The 26,699-nt window shown below is 39.3% G+C and overlaps 2 protein-coding genes across 3 annotated transcripts; both read right to left on the reverse strand.

The window, feature by feature from the left end:
* Positions 1 to 1,135: 1,135 nt before the first annotated feature.
* On the reverse strand, positions 1,136 to 8,686 carry LOC131966088 (class I histocompatibility antigen, F10 alpha chain-like). 2 transcript variants are annotated; one of them, XM_059328544.1, is made up of 6 exons: positions 8,543 to 8,686; positions 6,526 to 6,792; positions 4,986 to 5,264; positions 4,170 to 4,472; positions 2,061 to 2,168; positions 1,136 to 1,798 (listed from the first exon to the last, which is right to left on the reverse strand). In XM_059328544.1, exons 1-6 carry the CDS (start codon positions 8,598 to 8,600, stop codon positions 1,677 to 1,679), a joined length of 1,137 nt encoding a protein of 378 aa, XP_059184527.1. In that variant the 5' UTR covers positions 8,601 to 8,686; the 3' UTR covers positions 1,136 to 1,676. The 2 variants fall into 2 exon arrangements, with proteins under 2 accessions (XP_059184527.1, XP_059184528.1); XM_059328545.1 differs by having other exon boundaries at positions 1,675 to 1,798; positions 2,045 to 2,168.
* A 7,921-nt stretch (positions 8,687 to 16,607) lies between these two features.
* On the reverse strand, positions 16,608 to 25,077 carry LOC131967485 (H-2 class I histocompatibility antigen, Q9 alpha chain-like). Its single transcript, XM_059328647.1, has 6 exons — positions 25,057 to 25,077; positions 24,870 to 24,972; positions 23,043 to 23,309; positions 20,522 to 20,800; positions 18,917 to 19,219; positions 16,608 to 17,085 (listed from the first exon to the last, which is right to left on the reverse strand). Exons 1-6 carry the CDS (start codon positions 25,060 to 25,062, stop codon positions 16,961 to 16,963), a joined length of 1,083 nt encoding a protein of 360 aa, XP_059184630.1. The 5' UTR covers positions 25,063 to 25,077; the 3' UTR covers positions 16,608 to 16,960.
* Positions 25,078 to 26,699: the final 1,622 nt, after the last annotated feature.

Here is a 26,699-nt window from a genome sequence, read left to right on the forward strand (position 1 = left end):
GCCTTTTGCCATCCAGGTAGATGCCAGCGGTGTGGGTGCTGGAGCAGTCCTGTTGCAGGAAGGGGAGGGAGGTATTGACCACTCAATATGCTTCTTCTCACGTAAGTTTAAGCGTCATCAACTACAACTTTCTGTCCACAATGCAAAACTGTAATCAGAGGCTGATGTGTTGGTTGCTGTTTTTGCAACCCTTCAATTTGCATATTTGTCATATTAAAGGCCGGGACAACATAATGGCCGATGCTCTGTCCCGAGCTTTTGTGTAACTGATTACGTAGACCCTAGTGGGTCTCCGTTTTTTTTTAATGGGGGGGGTGTGATGGCCCTTGGGCTGCTGTTGCTTGCCCTGCCTGTGTTCTCTCTTGCAGATGCTGCTGGCCAGCTCCTCCCACCTCGTTTGGGGGATCTACTTCACCTGCTGCTCACCTAATATAGGCTTGGTGGATCCAAGATGGCTCTCTCTCTCTCCGTGATGGCTGGTGCTCCCAGGGGTGGCTTTGTTTGGTTTTGGGTTATATTTGCTTGGTTCTTTTTGTTCCTTTAGGTTTTTCATCACTGTTGTACACTTAAAAGTTGGTTGTTTTTCCTTAAATAAATGTGTGAATTACTTTACTTGGCAGCTGCGTGGTCCTCCCTTTTGTTTGGTTGTGCCCTCTAATGTGCTGGGCATAACAGGGTTTCTGGATTTAACATGTTTAAGTGGAACATTATAAATATTAAAACCCTTGAGAAGCTCACCTTCCACTTCAGGCTTGTGTCTAATATTTATGCTCACCACCAGTTTGTGTTAAACCACATCTGCTGAATTTGTTAACCAGGAAAATGTCACTCATTTAAAAACAGTTTGGACATTTGGCCTTTTCTTTGCATTATATTTTCGATTGCAAAAGGATTTCTGAGAATTCAAAGCAAATGAAATGATTGTTCACTTCAGAATGAAACACAAAGTCGTCCATGGTTCTCATATGTGAGAAATTCTGCAGAGGTCAAATCAAAAATGTTTCATAAATCTCATCAGGGAATCAGACATTTCACATAAACTTCATTTATATAACTTAACTTAAATAATGGAAGTGTGTTTACCCCCCACCCACCCTTTGTTAATATTACACAGATTTTTGCACAATACTTTTTATTATTTATGACCACTGTTTTAACCATAGACACAGTGCAAAAATTTGTCCATAAACCTAAAGAGAAAATACAAAATATATATCTATATATAAAAAAACTGAATTATTTACCATAGAGGTTTGGAGATAATTCCACAAAGCCTCGTATTTACAGCTTCATTCAGACCTAAAATATCCATGATTCATTAACTAGTGTGAACATTTTGTAAGCATTTAGCTAATATGCTTTTTAATCAAATTATTTCTTTTTCATTGTTTCAACACTATTTCAGTGACTTGGTGTCACTGTTTTTCTTCAGGTTCACATTTGACTTTTTAATATTACACTTTATCTGACCTGCTGATGTGAAGGTTTCTGAAAGAATCTGTCTCTTTCTCTTCACACTTTTATTAAAATCTCAACTTTGCTATGGAAAATCTGTTTAAAGTCAAATATGTTCTTCAAAGCTACACTGTGTCACTAAACCTGAATAAGAAACAATGACAGAAGGTTGTTTTACACAAAGTTGAAGGCGTCTTTGTTTAACAGCAGGTGTGAAAAGTTCATGTCTCCTGAAGCAGCCCACTTTGTGCAGGGTTGTGTGTTTGGCCTTCAGGGTTGTCTTTTCCAGAATTCAGTTTCTCAGAGAACTCAATGTTGTTTTCAGAAGATGACTTACAGTTGGCTGAAAAACAAAACACACACATGGTTTAAGTCGTCACAACTGCCAAATGCCAGAGTATCTTCTAACACCTTCTTCTCTGTGGACATGATCCCCTCTTCTATTCACTCACACTGACAAATTAATCTCTTCTACCTTCTTTTTTTAACCCACTTAACTTCTTTAATAATCACTTCTTTCTTAAGTCATCATACTAAAAATCATTTTAGGATCCAAAACCAGTTCCAGAGTGTACCTGTGAGCTCCTACCTGCCTTAAAGCATACCATTGGTCTTTCTGTAAACGATGAATCCAATCACAGCGAGGAGGAGGAGGACGATGAGAGGAAGAACGACTGCAGCAATGATGATGACGTTCTTGTCTGTGGGTTTCTCTGTTGAGCAGAAAACAACAAGAAATAGTCACAACCTGAACAGGTGAAGCAGGTCAGAAGAGAAGAACGTCAGTTTGTCCAGCAGAACACAATCCTGTATACATTGTTTGTTCTGCTATTGTTATTATTTATCCCTTCTTATCTGTATATTATTACTTTACATATTTGTTGTTTGTGTATCCTTGTCTATAACTTTGTTGTCTTTGTTTAGCTGCATGTCTGTGTTGGTTTCTGTCCCATATCTGGGTTTTTGACACAAACTCTGTTTTGAATGTTAACATCCTTGGCCAATAAAATGTGATTTGAAAACTGAAATTGACTTTCAAAAAGTGATAAAAACCTTTAGATTTAAAATCTAAAAATAAATTAGAGATATAATCCCTCCACCATGTTCTGGGTCTTCCCCGGGGCCTCCTACCAGTTGGACCTGGAACTCCTCTAACGGGAGTAAGTAAGTAAGTTAACTTTATTTATATAGCACCTTTCGCAGACAGAAGTCACAAAGTACTTCACATTAACAGGGGATAAACAAGTCAAAAAGAATGAAACAAAATAAAATAAAATAACATAAATATAAAATAAAAATGTACATACAAGTTTTAAAAGACCAAAACAACAGCAATTAAACTACCATAGCAGACCCAAAGCAACTAATCAAGAGCCTGAACAAATAAAAATGTCTTCAGTTGGCTTCTTAAAGTGACAACAGAATCTACTGAGCGCAGTGAGGGAGGGAGACTGTTCCAAAGCTTGGGAGCAACAGCCTGGAAAGCTCGATCACCTCTGGTTCGAAAACGGGTGCGCGGAACCATAAGCAGATTCTGATCTGCAGAGGGAGGCGCCCGGGAGGATCCTTACCAGATGCCCAAACCACCTCAGCTGACTCCTTTAGAGGAAAAGGAGCAGCTGCTCTACTCCGAGCTCCCTCCGGATGTCTGAGCTCCTCCCCCTATCTCTAAGGCTGAGCCCAGCCACCCTACGGAGGAAACTCATTTCTGCCACTTGTATCAGCGATCTTGTTCTTTCGGTCACTACCCAAAGCTCATGACCATAGGTGAGGGTTGGAACGTAGATGGAGCGGTAAATCGAGAGCTTTGCCTTCAGGCTCAGCTCCTTCTTCACCACGACGGTCTGGTACAACATCACTGCTGGCGCTGCACCAGGCCGCCTGTCCATCTCACGCTCCGTTCTACCCTTGGTTGTAAACAAGACCCCGAGATACTTGAACTCCTTTGCTTGAGGCAGCACCTCTCTCCCCACCCAGATCTTTGGTCTAGAGTGCTCTGGTACCAAGTACATTTATGAGCAGCTCTGTTTGAACATGTGTTTGTTATGGACAATCTGTGACTAACACAGAAGTCCAGTAACAAAACACCACTCAGGTTCAGATCAGGAAGGCCGTTCCTCTCAATCACCCCCCTCCATCATCGTTACCCACCTGAGCATTGAAGTCTCCCAGAAGAACAATAGAGTCCCCAGGTGGAACCCCTTCCAGGACACCACCCAGAGACTCTAAGAAGGCCGGGTACTCCGAGCTGCTGTTCGGTGCATAAGCACAGACAACAGTCAGAGACATCGACCCTCTCGTTCCTCGGGGAGAACTCACCCACACCCTCCCGGCACCTCTCACTTTGGGCAACTCTGGAAAAGGAGAGAGTCCCCAGAGTTAGCCGCTCAAGCCGGGGGTCAGCGTGCCCAGGTAACCGCCTTCACCTGCTGCCCGGCTCACATTGCACCCGACCCTTATGCCCTACTCTGCGGGGGGTGGGCCCACAGGTCGGCAGATCAATGTGACTTGTTCAGGCTGAGCCCAGCCAGGCCCCAATGTATTGGTTTAATACTTAACGCAGAAGAGAGATTCAAGATTAACTTTACTGTCATTCATACTATTCAAAGGACAAGTGAACAGCAGAATGATTTCTGATCTAAGTCTTAACATTATATATAAAAAACTAGATACAAGAAACTGGAAACAAAACAAAAGACAGATAGAAGTCTCACCTCTGTTGGTCCTGATCTTTTCTTCTTCCAGTCTGATGAAGATGTGCTCCTTCACACCCACCAGCTGAAACACACAGTCGTACCTGGTCCAGTCTTCAGGTTTGACTGATGAGAGGTCCAGGTCAACACTCATCTGGAAGGATCCATCGTGGTTGGGGAGGATCTCTCCGAGGTCCACGTCCTCATGAAGCTCCTCTCCATCTTTCCTCCAGAACATCATGGCTACGTCAGGGTAGAAACCTGTAGCGTGGCAGCTGACTGGAGAGGAGGGAGTCTTCTGGAGGAGAGACACTGAGGGAAGGTCTGCAGAGAGAAGACAAACACAGTTTATAGGTTCTTTATTACTATCACTACCTTAATGCACTATATATACAGTATGTATACAATGCAAATACATCTCATTAATTGATAAAAGAAAGCCCCTTTCATAGTGCGGTCCCGCAATGTCCCACTATATAGCCGGAAAGATCTTTGCCTACTTTTCGCCGTTTCGGCGTTCATATTGAACCTGCTAAGGAAAACTGATATTCTGCCCTTTCATAGTCTCTAACAGAGACTGAAGGGAAGAAACAGATGAAGAGAGGTGAGACAGATTAAAGAATGCAGTGGACAGTGAGTGTGAGACAGACTAGTGGTGATAAATGTGTTGAGTCAGAGAAATAAAGAGACGAGAGAGAAAAAGAAATGTGTTTAAACTGAGACAGATTCAGCCTCTGTATGCTTTATATTTATTGTAATGTTACATATGGTTGGAAACACAGAAGGCATATCAACATTGTCGTGGTCATTAAACTACATCAGGTCATGTGACTCTACCTTTTCTGAGCAGAGAACTCCTCCCGAACTTCACAAACTTCTTCAGCTCCTCAGGACAACTCTGGGTGTGGTAGTGTTTGTACCATGCCATCTTAGCTTTATTATTATCCCAGTTGTGTTTGGTGATGACAGCCTGTTGTTTTGGAGCGACCCATGTCTCCGTCTTCAGGTCATATGAGATGAAGTCTTCTCCATCATAAGCATGCTGATCATAACCTTTGACCTCATCAGTCTCATCATCCCATTCACAGCCTTGCATCCTCTGGTAAATGTGGACACCTGAGAGACAGAGAGACAGAGACACTGCAGTAAACCAGAGTGAGATCACAGCCAGGTCATCTATCACCAGCTGATATCACATCTTTACCACAGAGACACACTGATCCACAGACACTCAGACACAGAATCTACACCTCCTGCTGTTATTGTCTCCATGACAACCACTTACAGCCAGCCATCATCTGGACAGTGTGGACGTCTTAGAGAGAGACAGAGAGGCAGAGACTGCTGGGAAACAGAGGGACATCCTAACACACTTCATATCCTCTTTTCTTTAACCACAGAGACACACTGTCTCCACTGAGACCACCACGACTAATTTTCAATTAATCATTAATTGTTTACAAAGTAAAATGTCAGAAAATTATGAAAAAGGACACTCAGAAGTCCTCAGAGCAAATGGAGAAATCTTCTAATTGCTCTTTTATCAAACCAACACTGAACAGTATTGAAAATAAAATGATATAAAACAGAGAAAAGTAGATCATGCTCATATTTTTGCTGAATAAAAGACTTCAATGATTATTTGATTATCAAAATGTGTGAGTTCTGTTGATCATCCAGTTTATAGACTAATTGTTTCAGCACTATATACATATATTATGGCCTACACACATTGTGGTGAAGTAAAATAAACAAATATAATCTGTTCTTCTACAACATATAAAGGTATATTATGGGATGGACACACTGTGTATTAGTAGGTAGAGTGGAGCTGTTAAACTCTTTAAACCTCTGATCTGAATGAGACGTTCACTATGTCGTCCTGTCAGCAGCTTTATTAAAACAAACCGCTCCTCCTCTCATATGAGGACCCATCAGAAGCAGCCTGTGTCCCGTTTACAGTGCCGGCTCCACACTTTGAGAAACCAGGCAGTAATGTTCCTCTATCAGCTGTGTGTTGTTAAACTGTTGAGATCAACAGGTTCCTGCAGTAGAGTTATTATGGAGCGACTCTCTGTGGGCAGTTCAGTAGAGTTACTCTGATCTAATCTAGTGGAGATAAAGTGTTAATAATCTCTGCTGGTTATTATGGGATGGACACAAACACTGTATCCATGTAGTATAGCAGCATTCACTAGTCTCAGTGTCTGACTGGGTTTCAGTCAAGAAAAGCTGTCAAACACTTTCATCTGACAATGGTGTGTGTGTGTGTGTGTGTGTGTGTTAACATCTGTGTACTAAAATATAGGATGAAAATATAAAAATATACAACACAATAAACAACATTTTATCAGTAGAAAGTGAAACATAAACAAACCTCCAGTTTGGTTGAAGCGCTGCTTTGCAACTTCAATGTTGTTTTTGAAGAGCTGCTGGTGACCAAATCCTTTCTCAGTCTCCCTCTTCCAGTACTGAGGATCATCTTCTGTGGCTCTGATCACCCACTCCTGTTTGGGTTCTGATTTCCTGCTGTTACTATCATAGTGCGCTACCTCAATCTCATCAACCAAACCAACATACACAAACTCTGGGAAGTTTGGGACTTGAGACGATCCAGTGAAGAAATTCTTCAGAGAGTGAGTGACTGTAAGAAAAAAAAAGTCATCATTTCAGTTTTTATATCACAGTTTTATAAATCACTTAATCTTACTTTCCTGAATCAAAATAAAGACTGATGATTAAAATCTGTTTTACACTCTAATAAATACAAAAATAATGAATCAATTAAAGTAAAATATATCATGTTACAGTCTAAGTTATTCTGTTTACACACATTACTGAACAATATCAAATATTGTACCAACAAAGCAGGAAGTTGTTTGGTTTCAGCAGGAAAACAACAATATCAACTGACTTTTCTGATAAAAACTAAAATATAAAACATTTGATTTTTTTCCACTGCATATGTGTGCATATACTTTTATATTCAGCTTGTTCAGAGTTTATAAAGGCACCAAACACTTAATTATGCTCCTTGTAGGTCTTTGAACACATGGGACTCCTGTTTTCCCTGAATTATAATGGACACTAGTGCAAAAACAGCAATCCCATGTACTAAAAAGACAATATATATATATATATATATATATATATATATATATATATAAACATTTCAGTCGCGGGCACAGATGGGATAATAATGACACACTTTTTATAAGAAACAACCGTAAAACACTTTTATCTTGTATAAGAGCACTAAAAATAATTATGGACAAGAACCTTAAAGTTTAAAAGTCTTTTTAGGTTGTTTTTTAATTTATTTTTCTAAATGTGGGCTGGACTGTAGGGTGCAATTCGGGGCGGAGCTCTATGGACGTTGAGGTGGGTGGAGTCAAACACTGAGGTGGGTGGAGTCATTTGAGGTTCAGGGGTACTTCAGTCGTTTAGCTCCGGTGCTCTCATCTTTTTCACAGTAAACATTTTGATCAAGCATGGAAGTAAGTAAGACTGTCTTTGTGCATAACTGACTTTGTAACATTCACATTATACAGTGTATAACATTAAATTAAAATGAACTAGCTAAATTACTGGACCACCCATGTGACCAATCGTTAGCAAAACACCAGTGATACTGTAGCGGCCAATTGGAGTTAGATCAAGCAGCACTGTCCATAATCCCAAATGATTTAAAATTACTTACACATAGTAACATTATTATATACAAATATCAGCTTAGATGGTGAATGCTTATGTATCTATTTTTAAGTGTCATGTCATTTTTGTCTGCTTATTTTCTTTGACATATAGAGACAGTAGTGTGTTATGTTGTTTAAAAGAGGTTTTTATTTGCTGTGATTTTTAATTCAGTTGTTTGTTGTTTTGTAAATATGTTAGCTTTGATTTTTAATTGTGTTCAGTTCAATAAAGATGATGTTAAAGTCACCTCAGTCTATGATCTCTTTAGTGGTATAACCTGATGTTAAAGCACATTCACCTTGTCAGTGTGTCTGACAGAATTTCTCTAGTACAAGTAAAATGTTACAAATGATACAGTATCATAGCATTATGAATCAGGATAGATAAAGTTATTACCCATATTTTACTAGAATTCACTAAAGGATAAAACATTCGAATTTAGACTTCAAAAGGATGGAAAACTAATTTGGCATGATGAAAACAGGAATTTTCTTTTTTAAGTTTTAATGTCGCTTTAAACTTCTTTATTTGTCATTTCAAATTTTTACTGACATCGTCAACGTTTGACTCCACCCACCCCAACGGACGTTAAGCTCCGCCCAGAATTGCACCCTGCAGTCAACTGATAAATACAGTATAGAAAGACATGAAGCATTTTGTTTCTTTGACAATAAACCAACAAAACAATGTGAACTCACTTGGTGCAGCGCCATGCAGGGCTGTTCCCAGGAGAACCAGAGCAGCAAAGATCTGCATTGTGACCGTCTGAAGATTTACCAGAGTGAAGCTTTGTGTGTTTGTCTGAAGAGAGAAACAGAGATCATCCTTCCTGCTCGACGATCAGAGTTGAAATGAGAAAATCTTCATCTGAGCCAATGGGAATTTATTCTGGGCATGACGTCACTTGTATCTAGGTAAAACAGGCTCACACATGTTATGAACGAAAGTGAAAGTATATGATGTTACTTCAGCCTGTGTAAGAGGACGGGGAGACACTCAACTTTGTTCACATATGAAAGGAGTTTTATTTTGTGGGCTTGCTTACAAAAGCACACTAACTACTATTCATCGGGACTATTTTTATTCTTCCGTTTCTTCCGTGTCATTTTTCGGTCGACTACTCCTCCCAGAGTTTTGGCCGCACATACACAAAAATGGTATCAAATCGACCGGCTCGCCCATGACAAGTGTGCTATGACTTTTATAAGGGTTTCGACAAACGGTTTTCAAATTATTGGGCAAAAACACGTCAAAAAATCACCCCAATGTAACCCTATGGAGAGTCTAGAGTGGTGATGTCATCACGCAGAGTGTAGAGGGAGAGAACGAATTGTCAAAAAATAAATTTGAAAACTGCGCTCCAGGCCGCAAATTTCACTCTACAGAAATAATTTATACATAGAAACGTAGGAAAATTTGTCCTCTCACTCACAATCCTCTGGTAAAGCTGTCAGAGTTATAGTTTGGCCGTGAGACGCAGAGATGCGCCAACAACACGCACAAACTGCCTCATTGGCTCCCATATTAAAAACGCAGGACGATATCTGAAAAAAGGAGATGTAAGAGTTTTTTTAGATCGCTCTAACAAAGCTATTTTTTCATTTTTCTTACAAAAATATGTAGACGTTGAGGAAGAACTCAGGACGCTCAAAGTGAAGTCAGATCAATGATAGGTATTATGGTTTTGCCAAAAATGCTTTCTGTTCGAGGCCAGAATTTTCAGTTTGTCGACCTCTGGCTGCTCAGTGTGGCGGAACTGTCAGTTAATTTCAGCTGATTGCTCTGCTCTGATTGGTCGACTCCACCTGGCCACCTGGTTGCTTAGCTACCAAAGCCCCCCCTCTCCCCTCCTCCAACACAGACATTTTAACTTAAAACAGTTAACTCCAACTGTCACAGACATGGCACTTTTTTCATAAAACATGAGACCTTATAACTTGACCATACATTGTCCAATCTGCCTCAAACTTGTCATGCATGATGATGGATCATTATTTACCAGTTCTACATAACAATGTTTCATAAATTCCCGCCCTTTTTGATTAGCCATGCCCCCTTTCATAACTAATGAACTGTTTGTCCTAGAAACATGTATAAATTGTCAGATTACTCGGCATAGAGTCCCTGTTTAACTGGTGATTGATAACCCCGCCCCTTTTATTGGCCACGCCCCCCTTCATAACTAATTAACTGTTTGTCCTAGAAACTTGTATAAGGTGTCAGATTACTCGGCATAGAGTCCCTGTTTAACTGGTGATTGATAACACCGCCCCTTTGATTAGCCACGCCCCCTTTTACTAACTAGTGAACCGTTTGTCCTAGAAACTTGTATGAGGTGTCAGTGTACTTAGCAGAAAGTCCCCGTTTAATCCCTGCCCCTTTTGATAAGCCACGAGAATCAAGGGCCAGAGGCAAGCACACAATCAAAATTTCTTTAGAAATTTTCTAGTTCTTTCTGCTGCTCACATCTTGTCAAAATGTTTTGCAGACTAATGAAATGTGCAGAAATGTTGTGTCAGGTCAGAGGTTACTGTCAGCTACAGACCAGACACTGAGCAGTTTGTGGGGATTCAGTAGTGTCTTATTGTTCTTTTGTTCTGTATGGCTGCCCTGGGATTTAAAACAGTCCTGATCAAAAATATCAACAACAAACAACAAATCCAAGTTTGGTTTCCTGGATGTTATAGTGAGTAAATGAGGTGAGGTGCTGCCCCCAGTGGTTCAAAGCTGCAGTTGATCTACAGACTGGCTTTATCTGTTATTTTAAACAGATATGTGAGCAGTCAAACCATCTGCTTATTAAATGAGATGGAGGGGAACATATTAAATCCCCTCTGAAGTTCTTATCTAATGAGCTGTTCTATGAAATATGTCAGTATGTTAAAGTGTTTAGTTTAGCTCCACTACAGGCTGAACACTGGTGTTGGCACACATCAGGTCAACGATCAGGACAAACAATATAATAAAACACAAGGTGGTCTCCATGAAACAATATTTCACCTCATTGCTGGAGTTTGAAATGAAAATAAATAAAAGTGAAGCAGAAAGCGAGTCAGAGAGCTTCTTAAACACAAGCATCAGATCAGCTCAGCTCTGTCCTACAGAATAAATGCTCCGGAGCTGATTTGAAGCTGTGGACGCTGAAAACTGCTCAAACAACAAAAACTGAACACCTCTGTTGATGTTTGAACACATGATCCTGCTTTTCATTTTGCTTTGGCGCTTCATATAGCTACTCTGTTTCCACCCTCTCTTATTGCTGTTGGAGCACTTTATAAAAAGCTATAGAATTTAATAAGGTTTAATAAGAAACTTAGATCTTCTGTTCTCACTATTCCAACTGAGACAATAATGTTCATGATTATTACACAAACAAATCAATCTGTGTCACATCTTTTATCCAGACATTGTAGTATTTATATTATTTGTTACTTTGAGGCTTGAGCTCTGGTTGACCAAACCTCTTTCTGCTGATCAATACCTGAGTTTATCACCAGAAGATCCAGTTATAAAAATCTTCAAGGAGTGTTTAACTGTCAGAAAAACAAGATTTTACAATTAGTACAGACATTGTGAATATGGTGCATTCAGTGTTATTCAGATACAAACAAATAGTCATATCAAGGCCAAGTAGAAGTTAAAATAAATAAATATAAAGATGTGTTTTTAGCTGCGCAGGAACAAAATCAGAGCTGACTGGAAAAGTGAAGCAAAGATTAAAAAGGTGATCGTACCTGGAGATGCCACATGAGGAACTTCTTTATCTCTCAATAAAGGTGTGTCAACAGAGACAGGTACCAAGCGAGACGGCTCACTGACCTCTCAGTCCCTGTACCTGTCAGGTGAGTTCAGTTACTGCCACGCCCCTTTAGGAGACGAGCTGCAGGTCCAATGGGAGGAATAAAAGTGAGTGCAGATTATGATGTATAACAGGATTTTAAGTTTAATTTTAGAGTGAGAGATACGGAGGGAAAAGCAAGTTAGAGAGAGTTTAGATAAACTGATATTCATGAACCTGACTCTAAAGACTCAAAAGGAAGTTGTAGTTGGAAAGACTGAGGAATGTTTCTCTGGCAGATTGTTTCACTGCAGTGACTTCTCTCACAGCTGAGCCTGAATATTTATGGGGAGGCAGGAATCTTTGAAGGGTGGAAACATATGGCAGACATATATATACTGAATTTAATCAGTTATCACTGTTTGATGACAAATAGTATGTACACACTACAAAAGGACACGGGCTGCCATTTACAAACTCATACAGACAAACTTAATCTCATGCAATCAATATCTTGCATTTGAGGTTTCATGTGAAACAGTTCATATTAGGAATACGTGACCATACAATGTGATCTCACTTAATAGGAGATAGAAGTATGGTAACACTACTGTAGGTGGGGCATTATCACAGGAAAGGCATTAAGGTAAGACACAGGTGTTGAGTAGCAGATATGTGAGAGGGGAAGCAAACAGTTTTTGACAAGAAGAAACTATCAAAAGAAAAACTTACCCATGAAGACCATTGAACTGAGCTGTACTAAGGTGAGCATAAACACACTGGAAATAAATGGGTCAAGGCACTCAAACACGGTTCTGGACAACGCTGTTATTGTTCCCTCAGAACACACATTCTCCCAGTTTGTCTCTCAGTCTTTTTACATAACCTTCAGATCTGGTATGAGAACAGAAACCACTGTCTTTCATTGTAGCCTTTTTCCAGTTAGGATAACCCTTGAATGAGGTGAAAACAGTCCTTGGAGCATCGGGGAATGAAAAATGCCTACAAGCAAAACAATAAGTTGCATCTTTTGAGTGAGAGTATTCTAACCAGGGGTGAGATTTGTACCAGTCGCTGCTGAAGCTTCTCCTGGCTCCTCCCTGGAGGGTCTTAGGGAAACTCTCTCACACTGGCTGCACTTGAACCTCACACCTGGACTTGGATATGTCTAGAAGATGGAGAGGAGGAGAAATTTAAACTGCATTACATCTGAACTAATTATACAATATAATGACTAATAAAACAAAATCTATTTGGAACTGTCATTGATAAGTTATAACCATCAGACTGTGTCTAACACACTAACATTTTAGCCTGGGAGAGTATTTTTAGGTTATTTTTTTTAATTTTGGAATTTAATCTGAGCAATAGATCTAAAATACACTTCACAAAATATTAAAACTCTGTCCCCACCTCATCACACTTTCACACTGACAAGTTTCCACAATTACTCATATATAAGCAAACATGAATATTAATATTTATTTGAAGAAGTCTAAGCAATGTCTCTTAAATACAGCTTATAGCAAAACGTCCCTGGTCGCCTTGGCCTTGTATTCTTTCTCTGTCACTTTTCTGTTGCCCTTCTCTCTCTCCTTCCACCTCATCTTCATCTTCTCTCTCTCCTTCCACCTCATCTTCATCTTCTCTCTCTCCTTCCACCTCATCTTCATCTTTTCTCTCCTTCCACCTCATCTTCATCTTCTCTCTCCTTCCACCTCATCTTCATCTTCTCTCTCTCCTTCCACCTCATCTTCATCTTCTCTCTCTCCTTCCCCCTCATCTTCATCTTCTCTCTCCTTCCACCTCATCTTCATCTTCTCTCTCTCCTTCCACCTCATCTTCATTTTTTCTCTCCTTCCACCTCATCTTCATCTTTTCTCTCTCCTTCCACCTCATCTTCTCTGTCTACATTGCTGTTATTCATTTTCTATTTCTTTCATCTTTCTCTTTGGTGATAAAAACTACGTATGCTACCTTTCCTACCTACTTTTCCTAACTTTAAACAATATTAGCGTTTGTAGCCTACTTTACACATAACTAAGGTCAGACCTAGCTAACATTACATGTATAGTTAACGAAATAACTTTCTTCAACCAGATTTTTATCATCTCAAAACCAGAATCACAACTATGCTAGCACTGTGCTTTCATTATAATTTAATTTCTTGATAGATAGTTAATCAGTTTTTACCTCTTTCCCGCCGTCTCTTCTCTCCTCGCGACTCCTGGCTCCCTCGCTTCGCGCCACTCAGTTTTCAAAGCAAATCAGTCTCTTGCCGGCCGCTCTGACGTTAACTCGTGCTGCATTCACTGCAGTCGGACATTGGAAACTCGCTCTGGTAAATGTCAAATCGGACGTAACTTTTCTTTTAATTCGTTGCTGCCAGCTGGGGTTGCAGCAGGGGGGGCAAGGCTTTCTTTTATGCCTCCCTCTTACCTCAGAAAAATGAACAGCGACTCATTGGAGAGTCTGTTAGTCCAACCAAACGCTGAAAAAGACATTTTTATTTTTTATTTTTCAAATAAACATTAAGTGAATATACAATTTAAGGGTCAAAGTTACCTGACCTGTCAATCAAAGGTAGCCCCGCCCCAAATCATACGATTCTTTATCTTCTATTTTCTTCTAAATGGGGCCATTATTTATACTTTTAACATTGTTCGGATTTTCTAAATTCAGCCCTCCGAAAAGGCTTGACAGGAAGCACTCTGAAGCAATAACTCCTGTTATCCTTGGTCTTCCTTTATTTTATCACAAAATGACCACAGGTCATAAACCTGAAATGATTAAACCACATATAACAGGTTACATATAATAATATTAATGAAATTGTAACTTAAATAGCTATTTTTACTTTTTACAATAAACAAAACATTGACTCTTTTAAACTATAGTCAATAAATGTCTTCTTATGAATAAAGTAATGAATTGCAGTAAACACAGCGGACCAAAAGCTTAAACACAGCTAACAGTAGCAGCAAACATTAATAGCTAAATGCTAGCAAGACCTAGCTAAGCGCTAGCCCGGAATGCCAATTGAGTTAGCCCAGCATGCTAACGGGAGCTAGCGCCGCTAACCGTGAGCGCTAAATAACACTCTCATTCTCCAAACTGCCTAACAGTGTGGTAAACATCAACAACACATCATATTTACCAGCAACACATTATTAGCAGGCTATTTCCCAGTTAGCTGCAGTTTTGAGAGCAATGAACGAAGAAAAGTTATTTGAACGAAATTAAAACAAAACATTCTAGAAATCCAGATGAAACATTTATTTTATAGCTTTATATTATACACACCATATCTTTTCATTAGGGTGACCATATTTTGATTTCCATAAAAGAGGACAATCGGCACGGCCTCGAGACACAAATTCAGACAGGCTTTATTATGCAACATGCTTTATGATGCTTCAATGGTGCAAAATTAACTTCTGTAATAAAATAAAATGAAATCTGTAAAAACTTTTAACAAAATAATAGCTCTCATAGACTCTTTTCAAATAAATGAATAAAAAATATGAAATAATGTTCTAAATATGAACTCCTCTGTTAGAAAATCTAGCTTCAACAATATATCTCTTATTAACTGCAATAAGATAAATAATAGAAGAGTCTCACAAAGATACTAACTTAACAAACAAAAAGGATCTATACTTTTCATCTTTAGTTGTCTTTGAGCTTTGAGATCTCCAGCACCTTTATTAGACACTGAGACATTATGTGCCAGCATTGCACACGGTGCACTCTGCCTCCCACCTGTCCCGACCGGGACGGTACGTCGGAAATTTTTTTGCAGTTCATCTGTGAAGCTGCACTTACACTTCGGCATTTCCCGTGCAATGTTGCTCCACTGTTCGATCTGCCCTCTGTCTGCTCTGCTCTCTGTCTCCCTGTGTGTGTGTGTGTGTGCGGCGCTGACCCGCCCACAAGGCTGCCTCTTGGTAATTACGTCTCGCAAAATTGTGTGCAAAGCGCCAGTCAATTTACGTGCACGTGTACTGGTCCTATGAAAAACAGTGAACACCGGACATTTTCGTGAATTTATAAAACCCGGCCGGACGCCCCGGACAGGACGTAAAAAGTGGACATGTCCGGGCAAAAGAGGACGCTTGGTCACCCTAGTTTACATGATGATTTACACACTGGTGTACTTTTTAAGTGAAGAACAGAATCCAGTTCACCAAATAAAACTAAAGAAAAAGAGCTTCTTCTCCATAAAACCTTGTGAAACAGATCAGAGATCTTCTCCACAACATGACAGAGTTTAGAAGTGTTGTACGGGACATGACAGGACACACAGAGACACCAGCATCACACAACAACTTACACATGTTGTCCAGTGTTGTCACAGGGTTTCTGGATTTAACATGTTTAAGTGGAACATTATAAATATTAAAACCCTTGAGAAGCTCACCTTCCACTTCAGGCTTGTGTCTAATATTTATGCTCACCACCAGTTTGTGTTAAACCACATCTGCTGAATCTGTTAACCAGGAAAATGTCACTCATTTAAAAAAAAGTTTGGACATTTGGCCTTTTCTTTGCATTATATTTTCAATTGCAAAAGAAGGATTTCTGAGAATTCAAAGCAAATGAAATGATTGTTCACTTCAGAATGAAACACAAAGTCGTCCATGGTTCTCATATGTGAGAAATTCTGCAGAGGTCAAATCAAAAATGTTTCATAAATCTCATCAGGGAATCAGACATTTCACATAAACTTCATTTATATAACTTAACTTAAATAATGGAAGTGTGTTTACCCCCCACCCATCCTTTGTTAATATTACAAAGATTTTTGCACAATATTTTTAATAATATTTATGACCACTGTTTTATTAACCATATCTGCTAAATGTCCCATAGTGCACTACAGACACAGTGCAAAATGTGTCCATAAACCTAAAAAGAAAATAGAAAAAATATATATAAAAATCTGAATTATTTACCATCGAGGTTTGGAGAGTAAAATCCCACAAAGCCTCATATTTACAGCTTCATTTAGACCTCAAATGTCTATGATTCATTAACTAGTGTGAACGTTTTGTAAGCATTTAGCTAATATGCTTTTTAAACAAATTATTTCTTTTTAATCCTTTTCAACACTGTTTCAGTGATTTGGTGTCACTGTTTTTCTTAAGGTTCATATTTGAGTTTTTAATATTACACTTTATCTGATCTGCCGATGTGAAGGTTTCTGAAAGAATCTGTGTCTTTCTCTTCACACTTTTATTAATATCTCAACTTTGCTATGGAAAATCTGTATGAAATCAAATATGAACTGCACACACATTGTTTTAGTCGTCACAACTGCCAAATGCCAGAGTATCTTCTAACACCATCTTCCTCTTATTCTTCTTCTGTAAACTAAGAATCCAATCACAGCGAGGAGGAGGAGGAGGACGAGAGGAACAACGACTGCAGGAATGTTGATGCCGTTCTTGTCAGTGGGTTTCTCTGTGGAGCAGAAAACAACAAGAAATAGTCACAACCTGAACAGGTGAAGCAGGTCAGAAGAGAAGAACGTCAGTTTGTCCACCAGAACACAATCCTGAATACATTGTTAGGGCCACGGGGCAATCACACCGAGCACTGGCCCCTACAGCAATAGCATAATTTCACCTAGAGACTCCATTTAAACTGTAAACAGTAGACACAAGTCTTGTGTATCTGTGTATTAATCCACGTTTCGATAGGTCATATAGTTTTTTATCAATCCCTGTTCAATGACCATGATCATTTTTGGAGAAATTCTGAGATTATAATGGGTGTATATTGCACGGAATGTTCGTGTCACAGTGTGTGACATCATCGCCAGAGTGTAGAGGGAGAGAAAAAACTGTCAAAAAATAAATTTGAAAACTGCGCTCCAGGCCGCAAATTCCACTCTACAGAAATAATTTATACATAGAAACGTAGGAAAATTAGTCTTCTCCCTCACAATCCTCTGGTAAAGCTGTCAGAGTTATAGTTTGGGCGTAGGACGCACAGATGCACCACCAACACCACCAACAGCCTCATTGGCTCCCATATTAAAAACGCAGGAAGATTTTTGTATAAAAGCATATTTAACAGTTTTTCAGATCGCTCTTACAAAGCTATTTCTTCATTTTTCTTCACAAAAAACATATGTAGCTGTTCAGGAAGAACTCAGGACGCTCAAAGTGAAGTCGGATCAATGATAGGTATTATGGTTTTGCCAAAAATGCTTTCTGTTCGAGGCCAGAAATTCAGAAAGAGAGAACCAGACACACACACACACACACACACGTAACTTTATGTGATTACAGTTACACACACATGCGCGCACACTCCTCCAGATACACATGTTTCACACACACACACACACACATTTTGAGGTTAAAGGTCAAAGGTTGCTGTATAAATAAATACTTGTAAAGGAATGCTTGTTGTAGGTGTGCTCCTTGTATATTATATAGTGTCATAACATTACTAGTATTAATTGTTTGAAATCTCTGATGAATCTCATCATAGTGTACACACACCGGCAGTAGCCCCCGTGGCCCTTTCACAATTTCCCCAGAGGAAATTTTCTAGTTTGTTCTGCTATTGTTATTTTTTATCCCTTCTAATCTGTAAATAATTATTATTATCCATTTGTTGTTTGTTCATTCTCGTCTATAACTTTGTTGTCTTTGTTTAGCTGCATGTCTGTGTTGGTTTCTGTCCCATATGTGGGTTTTTGACACAAACTCTGTTTTGAATGTTAACATCCTCGACCAATAAACTTGATTCTGACTAATTTACTGATAGATACGTTCTTCCATATATTTATTAAATTATTCCATTATTCAGCCTCTAAAACTGGCCAGTAGTTCAGTCAATACAGTGATTATTATATAGTATTCTCTCTGAACTGTGGATACAAATTGTTAAAAAATGTGTAGATTATACTTATTATACTTATTTTTAATGTGATTTGAAAACTAAAATTGACTTTCTAAAAGTGATAAAAACCTAACAAAATTAATTGATAAATTATTTTTGTATTATTATTTATATATTTTTTATTTTAACTTAAGCTTAAGCAAACATTGGACAGGCAACACAAAACAAACTGTGGTAATAATTCTGGGTGCAGAAGTGGGTAAATGTATTGGTTTAATACTTAAAGCAGAAGAGAGATTCAAGATTAACTTTAGTGTCATTCAAACTATTCACAGGACAAGTGAACAGCAGAACGATTTCTGATCTAAGTCTTAAAATGATATATAAAAAACTAGATAGAAGAAACTGGAAACAAAACAAAGCCAGATAGAAGTCTCACCTCTGTTGGTCCTGATCTTTTCTTCTTCCAGTCTGGTGAAGATGTGCTCCTTCACACCAACCAGCTGAAACACACAGTCGTACCTGGTCCAGTCTTCAGGTTTGACTGATGAGAGGTCCAGGTCAACACTCATCTGGAAGGATCCATCGTGGTTGGGGAGGATCTCTCCGAGGTCCACGTCCTCATGAAGCTCCTCTCCATCTTTCCTCCAGAACATCATGGCTCCGTCAGGGTAGAAACCTGTAGCGTGGCAGCTGACTGGAGAGGAGGGAGTCTTCTGGAGGAGAGACACTGAGGGAAGGTCTGCAGAGAGAAGAGAAACACAGTTTATAGGTTCTTTATTACTATCACTACCTTGATACACTATATATACAGTATGTATACAATGCAAATACATCTCATTAATTGATAAAAGAAAGCCCCTTTCATTAGCCTGGGTATACCCAGACTGCCTTGCGCGCTCGAATTTGATTTCGAACCTCCAGCCAGTCTGGAAACGAGGCGATTATCTTAGCCCTGTTTTAGGGATCCAATCACAGAGCGGGGAGGGACGGTGAGACGATGACGCGTACTACTCGGCACTTAGAAGCTTTCCGGATCCAACATGGCTGCTGCAGACGCGAAACTCTCTTTAGCTGTAGATGGTGTTTTAAATAGTTTAGAGCGAAAGTTGAAAGGCGAAAGGTCTCTCAGCGGCTCCGCCGTCCCCCGGCTCGTAGCCAGATCACCGGTAGCGGGACTATTAGCGCCGCACGGGCGGTTTCTGCGGCTCGTTGCGCCGAGCCGGCGAGACCGCCGGTCACCGCCGGTGATCTGGCTCCGAGCCGGGGGACAGCGGAGCCCCCAGAGACCCGCAGCAGCTTGTTTATTGCCCATAAAATCAGTGGATGTGTGGGGCAGAATGACATGAGGGGGAATAAAGCGTGAAAATAAATAATCTTGCAGAAAGCGAGAACTGGAGAAGCAAAGCAGCAGCAACACTCTCTCACAGACACACACACAACAAACATCCATTTCTGTTGCTCTACTACGTCATCTGGTATAACTGATCTGATTGGCTAAGAGCTACCTACAGACGCTTTGATAGACATTCTAAGCGTCCAATAAACGGCTCCGGAGGATCGTAAACCACACCTCCTCTACGGAGAAAAGCATTGTAGGTGTCCAGACCTAATCTCCAATGAGATTTGGTCTGGTGTTAGCCAGGCTACCCTTTCATAGTGCCGTCCCGCAAATGTCCCGCTATATTGCCGGAAAGATCTTTGCCTACTTTTTGCCTTACGCGATCATATTGAACCCGCTAAGGAAAAGTGACATTCTGCCCTTTCATAGTCTCTAACAGAGACTGAAGGGAAGAAACAGATGAAGAGAGGTGAGACAGATTAAAGAGTGCAGTGGACAGTGAGTGTGAGACAGACGAGTGGTGATAAATGTGTTGAGTCAGAGAAATAAAGAGACGAGAGAGAAAAAGAAATGTGTTTAAACTGAGACAGATTCAGCCTCTGTATGCTTTAGATTTATTGTAATGTTACTTATGGTTGGAAACACAGAAGGCATATTAACATTGTCGTGGTCATTAAACTACATCAGGTCATGTGACTCTACCTTTTCTCAGCAGAGAGCTCCTCCCGAACTTCACAAACTTCTTCAGCTCCTCAGGACAACTCTGGGTGAAGTAGTGTTTATACTCATCCATCAGAGCTTTATTATTATCCAACTTGTGTTTGGTGATGACAGCCTGTTGTTTTGGAGCGACCCATGTCTCTGTCTCCAGGTCCAATGATAAGAAGTCTTCTCCATCATAAGCATGCTGTTCATAACCTTTGACCTCATCCGTCTCATCATCCCATTCACAGCCAATCATCCACTGGACAATGTGGACACCTGAGAGACAGAGAGACAGAGACACTGCAGTAAACAAGAGTGAGATCACAGCCCAGTCATCTATCACCAGCTGATATCACATCTTTACCACAGAGACACACTGATCCACAGACACTCAGACACAGAATCTACACCTCCTGCTGTTATTGTCTCCATGACAACCACTTACAGCCAGCCATCATCTGGACAGTGTGGACGTCTTAGAGAGAGACAGAGAGGCAGAGACTGCTGGGAAACAGAGGGACATCCTAACACACTTCATATCCTCTTTTCTTTAACCACAGAGACACACTGTCTCCACTGAGACACCAGTTTGTCTCCACTGAGACACCAGTTTGTCTCCACTGAGTTAATTGAGTGATTGTTTCAGCACTATTGACGTTATTTATGGAACAGATCCACCATGGTCAAGTAAAGATAATCTAATCTCATCTGTAGTTTTTTCTAAATATTTGTGGCTCAAATTAATTACTGTTGTCACTAATTATGCAATGAGTATTTTTCAATTAATCATTAAATGTTTACAATGTAGAATGTCAGAAAATTATGAAAAAAAGACAGTCAGAAGTCCTCAGAGCCAAAGGAGAAATCTTTTAATTGCTCTTTTATCAAACCAACACTGAACAGTATTTAACATAAAATGATATAAAACAGAAAAGTAGATCATGCTCATATTTGAGGAACTGGAACTAGAAACTTTTTGATATTTTTGCTGAATAAAAGACTTAAATGATTATTTGATTATCAAAATGTGTGAGTTCTGTTGATCATCCAAACAGTTTATAGACTAATTGTTTCAGCACTATATACATATATTATGGCCTACACACATTGTGGTGAAGTAAAATAAACAAATATAATCTGTCCTTCTACAACATATAAAGGTATATTATGGGATGGACACACTGTGTATTAGTAGGTAGAGTGGAGCTGTTAAACTCTTTAAACCTCTGATCTGAATGAGACGTTCACTATGTCGTCCTGTCAGCAGCTTTATTAAAACAAACCGCTCCTCCTCTCATATGAGGACCCATCAGAAGCAGCCTGTGTCCCCTTTACAGTCCCGGCTCCACACTTTGAGAAACCAGGCAGTAATGTTCCTCTATCAGCTGTGTGTTGTTAAACTGTTGAGATCAACAGGTTCCTGCAGTAGAGTTATTATGGAGCGACTCTCTGTGGGCAGTTCAGTAGAGTTACTCTGATCTAATCTAGTGGAGATAAAGTGTTAATAATCTCTGCTGGTTATTATGGGATGGACACAAACACTGTATCCATGTAGTATAGCAGCATTCACTAGTCTCAGTGTCTGACTGGGTTTCAGTCAAGAAAAGCTGTCAAACACTTTCATCTGACAATGGTGTGTGTGTGTGTGTGTGTGTGTGTGTGTGTGTGTTGTCTGTTTGTGTGAGTGAGTGTGTGTGTGTGTGTGTGTTTGTGTGTTGTCTGTGTGTATGTGTGTGTGTGTTGTCTGTGTGTGTGTGTGTGTGTGTTTTCTGTGTGTGTGTGTGTGTGTGTGTGTGTGTTGTCTGTGTGTGTGTGTGTGTGTGTGTGTGTGTGTGTGTGTGTGTGTGTTGTCTGTGTGTGTGTGTGTGTGTGTGTGTGTGTGTGTGTGTGTTGTCTGTGTGTGTGTGTGTGTGTGTTGTCTGTGTGTGTGTGTGTGTGTGTGTTGTCTGTGTGTGTTGTCTGTGTGTGTGTGTGTGTGTGTGTGTTTTGTCTGTGTGTTCGTGTGTTTGTGTGTGTGTGTGTGTGTTGTCTGTGTGTGTCTGTGTGTGTGTTTGTGTGTTGTCTGTGTGTGTGTGTGTGTGTGTTGTGTGTGTGTGTGTGTGTTGTCTGTGTGTGTGTGTGTGTGTGTGTGTGTGTTGTCTGTGTGTGTGTTGTCTGTGTGTGTATGTGTGTGTGTGTGTGTTGTCTGTGTGTGTGTGTGTGTGTGAGTGTGTGTGTTTTCTGTGTGTGTGTGTGTGTGTGTGTGTGTTTTCTGTGTGTGTGTGTGTGTGTGTGTGTGTTGTCTGTCTGTGTGTGTGTGTGTCGTCTGTGTGTGTGTGTGTGTGTGTTGTCTGTGTGTGTGTGTGTGTGTGTGTGTGTCGTCTGTGTGTGTGTGTGTGTGTGTGTGTGTGTGTGTGTGTTGTCTGTGTGTGTGTGTGTGTGTGTGTGTGTTAACATCTGTGTACTAAAATACAGGATAAAAAAATAAAAAACAACAATAAACAACATTTTATCAGGAGAAAGTGAAACATAAACAAACCTCCAGTTTGGTTGAAGCGCTGCTTTGCAACTTCAATGTTGTTTTTGAACCGCTGCTGGTGACCAAATAGAATCTCAGTCTCCCTCTGCCAGTACTGAGGATCATCTTCTGTGGCTCTGATCATCCACTCCTGTTTGGTTTCTGATTTCCTGCTGTTACTATCATAATGCACTACCTCAATCTCATTAACCAAACCAACAAACACAAACTCTGGGAAGTTTGGGACTTGAGACGATGCAGTGAAGAAATTCATCATAGAGTGAGTCACTGTAAGAAAAAACAAGTCATCATTTCAGTTTTTATATCACAGTTTTATAAATCACTTAACAATCTTATTTTCCTGCTCACAGAATCAAAAAGAATGACAATACATTTGAGACAGCCTAATAATCGGTTTTACACAAATTAATTAATTAATAATTGATGTAAATATATCATGTTACAGTCTAAGTTATTCTGTTTACACACATTACTGAACAATATCAAATATTGTACCAACAAAGCAGGAAAACAACGATATCAACTGACTTTTCAGATAAAAAATAAAAATAAAAAACAATGATTTTTTTTCACTGCATATGTGTCCATATACTTTTATATTCAGCTTGTTCTGAGTTCATAAAGATACCAAACACTTAATTATGCTCCTTGTAGGTCTTTGGACACATGGGACAACTGTTTTATTATTATAACGAGCTCTAGTGCAAAAACAGCATTCCCATGTTGCAAAAAGACATATAGTGATAAGAAAAAAACTGTTCAGCAAAACGGATTGACCTGATGTACACAGCACATTCACCTTGTCAGTGTGTCTGACAGAATTTGTCTAGTACAAGTCAAATGTTACAAATGATACAGTAGCATAGCATCATAAATCAGGATAGATAAAGTTATCACATTTATCAATATAAACAATGACCCATATTTTTATTAGAATTCACTAAAGGCAAAACACTCGAAATTAGACTTCAAAAGGATGCAAACTATTTTGGCATGATGAAAACAGGAATATTTATTTTTTAAGTTTTAATGCCGCTTTACACTCCCTTATTTGTCATTTCACATTTTTACTGACATCTTGTTATTGCACCACATGCTGTGGTATCCCTGCTATTACATTATCTAATAGTTTATCTAATCTTGTTTTATATGTATTTATGTTTAATTCTGATGACATGTAAATATGCTCCTTATTTGTTTATATGCAGCGAATAATAATAATAATAATGATAACAGAAAATGTGCCTCTGCTGTAATCAATAAATGGTGCCGTTCGAATCTAATAGACTCCATCACCAGTTTAACGTTTGACTCCACCCACCTCACAGTTTGACTCCACCCACCTCAACGTTTGACTCCACCCACCTCAACGTTTGACTCCACCCACCTCAACGGACGCTAAGCTCCGCCCAGAATTGCACCCTGCAGTCAGGTGTAGTTGTTGCTCACCATTTTAACATTAACATGATCAGACCGTATCGGTCTTAATGGTCCTGATAATATAAAATAATGACACAAATAAAAGATATAAAAGTTGATGAAAACACACTTGTGCCCTTTTCAGGATTAGAGTATTGACTATCCCTCTTTACTAAAGTTCAACTAAAGTTTATAGGGATCATTCAATGAGGTGAACAGACAGGATTTACTAACGTCAACTTTAAGATGATGGGTTGTTACTTTTTAATATTTCTATAATATACACAGAAGTCCAGGAAATAAACATCAAAGACAATCTTAAAACGCTGAAACTCATAAATACAGTATAGAAAGACATGAAGCATTTTGTTTCTTTCACAATAAACCAACAAAACAATGTGAACTCACTTGGTGCAGCGCCATGCAGGGCTGTTCCCAGGAGAACCAGAGCAGCAAAGATCTGCATTGTGACCGTCTGAAGATTTACCAGAGTGAAGCTTTGTGTGTTTGTCTGAAGAGAGAAACAGAGATCATCCTTCCTGCTCCACAATCAGAGTTGAAATGAGGAGAAAACAAGAGGTGACGCTGAACAAACCTTCATCTGAGCCAATGGGAATTTATTCTGGGCATGACGTCACTTGTATCTAGGTCAAACAGACTCAGACAGGTTTTGAACAGAAGTGAAAGTATATGTGCGTCTCAATAAATGACAATATCATAGAAAAGACTATTTCCAGTAGTTCAAGTCAAACAGTCCCAACCAAGTATTGAGTCATATAGATGACTGACTTTTCAGAGGACAACATTTACACATTAAACAGACTTTTAATGTTGTTGTTTTTTGCAATATTCACATTTTTTGAGACACTGAATTTCAGGTCTTCATTAAATGTAAGCCATAATCATTATAATTAGAATAAATTAAATAAATGAAGACATGAAATGTTTCTTTCTGTGTATAATGGATCTATATAATGTGTTATTTCACCTTTTTTAATTGAATTACTGACATAAATAAACTTTCTATGATATTCTAATTCATTGAGATGCTCCTGTATATGATGTTACTTCAGCCTGTGTAAGAGGACGGGGAGACACTCAACTTTGTTCACATATGAAAAGAGTTTTATTCTTTCTGCTGCTCACATCTTGTCAAAATGTTTTGCAGACTAATGAAATGTGCAGAAATGTTGTGTCAGGTCAGAGGTTACTGTCAGCTACAGACCAGACACTGAGCAGTTTGTGGGGATTCAGTAGTGTCTTATTGTTCTTTTGTTCTGTATGGCTGCCCTGGGATTTAAAACAGTCCTGATCAAAAATATCAACAACAAACAACAAATCCAAGTTTGGTTTCCTGGATGTTATAGTGAGTAAATGAGGTGAGGTGCTGCCCCCAGTGGTTCAAAGCTGCAGTTGATCTACAGACTGGCTTTATCTGTTATTTTAAACAGATATGTGAGCAGTCAAACCATCTGCTTATTAAATGAGATGGAGGGGAACATATTAAATCCCTCTGAAGTTCTTATCTAATGAGCTGCTCTATGAAATATGTCAGTATGTTAAAGTGTTTAGTTTAGCTCCACTACAGGCTGAACACTGGTGTTGGCACACATCAGGTCAACGATCAGGACAAACAATAGAATAAAACACAAGGTGGTCTCCATGAAACAATATTTCACCTCATTGCTGGAGTTTGAAATGAAAATAAATAAAAGTGAAGCAGAAAGCGAGTCAGAGAGCTTCTTAAACACAAGCATCAGATCAGCTCAGCTCTGTCCTACAGAATAAATGCTCCGGAGCTGATTTGAAGCTGTGGACGCTGAAAACTGCTCAAACAACAGAAACTGAACACCTCTGTTGATGTTTGAACACATGATCCTGCTTTTCATTTTGCTTTGGCGCTTCATATAGCTTCTCTGTTTCCACCCTCTCTTATTGCTGTTGGAGCACTTTAAGTTTAACTTTAAAAAGTTATAGAAGTTAATAAGGTTTAATAAAAAACTTTGATATTTTGTTCTCACTATTCCAAATGAGACAATAATATTCATGATTTTTACACAAACAAATCAATCTGTGTCACATCTTTTATCCAGACATTGTAGTATTTATATTATTTGTTACTTTGAGCCTTGAGCTCTGGTTGACCAAACCTCTTTCTGCTGATCAATACCTGAGTTTATCACCAGAAGATCCAGTTATAAAAATCTTCAAGGAGTGTTTAACTGTCAGCAAAAACAA

Source organism: Centropristis striata, chromosome 3 (assembly GCF_030273125.1).
Source record: "Centropristis striata isolate RG_2023a ecotype Rhode Island chromosome 3, C.striata_1.0, whole genome shotgun sequence".
NCBI lineage: Eukaryota > Metazoa > Chordata > Actinopteri > Perciformes > Serranidae > Centropristis > Centropristis striata.

Bases quoted from the DNA above. Each gene is read 5' to 3' on its own strand.
- LOC131967485 (XM_059328647.1), bottom strand. The intron at 23,310-24,869 runs GTGAGTTCACAT...TTTTTCTTACAG, and splicing joins CCTGCATGGCGCTGCACCAA to TGACTCACTCTATGATGAAT. The intron at 17,086-18,916 runs GTGAGACTTCTA...TCTGCTCCACAG, and splicing joins AAAGATCAGGACCAACAGAG to AGAAACCCACTGACAAGAAC.
- LOC131966088 (XM_059328544.1), bottom strand. From the start codon at position 8,600: ATGCAGATCTTTGCTGCTCTGGTTCTCCTGGGAACAGCCCTGCATGGC. The intron at 5,265-6,525 runs GTTTGTTTATGT...TCTGTCTCTCAG, and splicing joins GCGCTTCAACCAAACTGGAG to GTGTCCACATTTACCAGAGG. The intron at 1,799-2,060 runs GTATGCTTTAAG...TTTGTTTTTCAG, and splicing joins CGTTTACAGAAAGACCAATG to CCAACTGTAAGTCATCTTCT.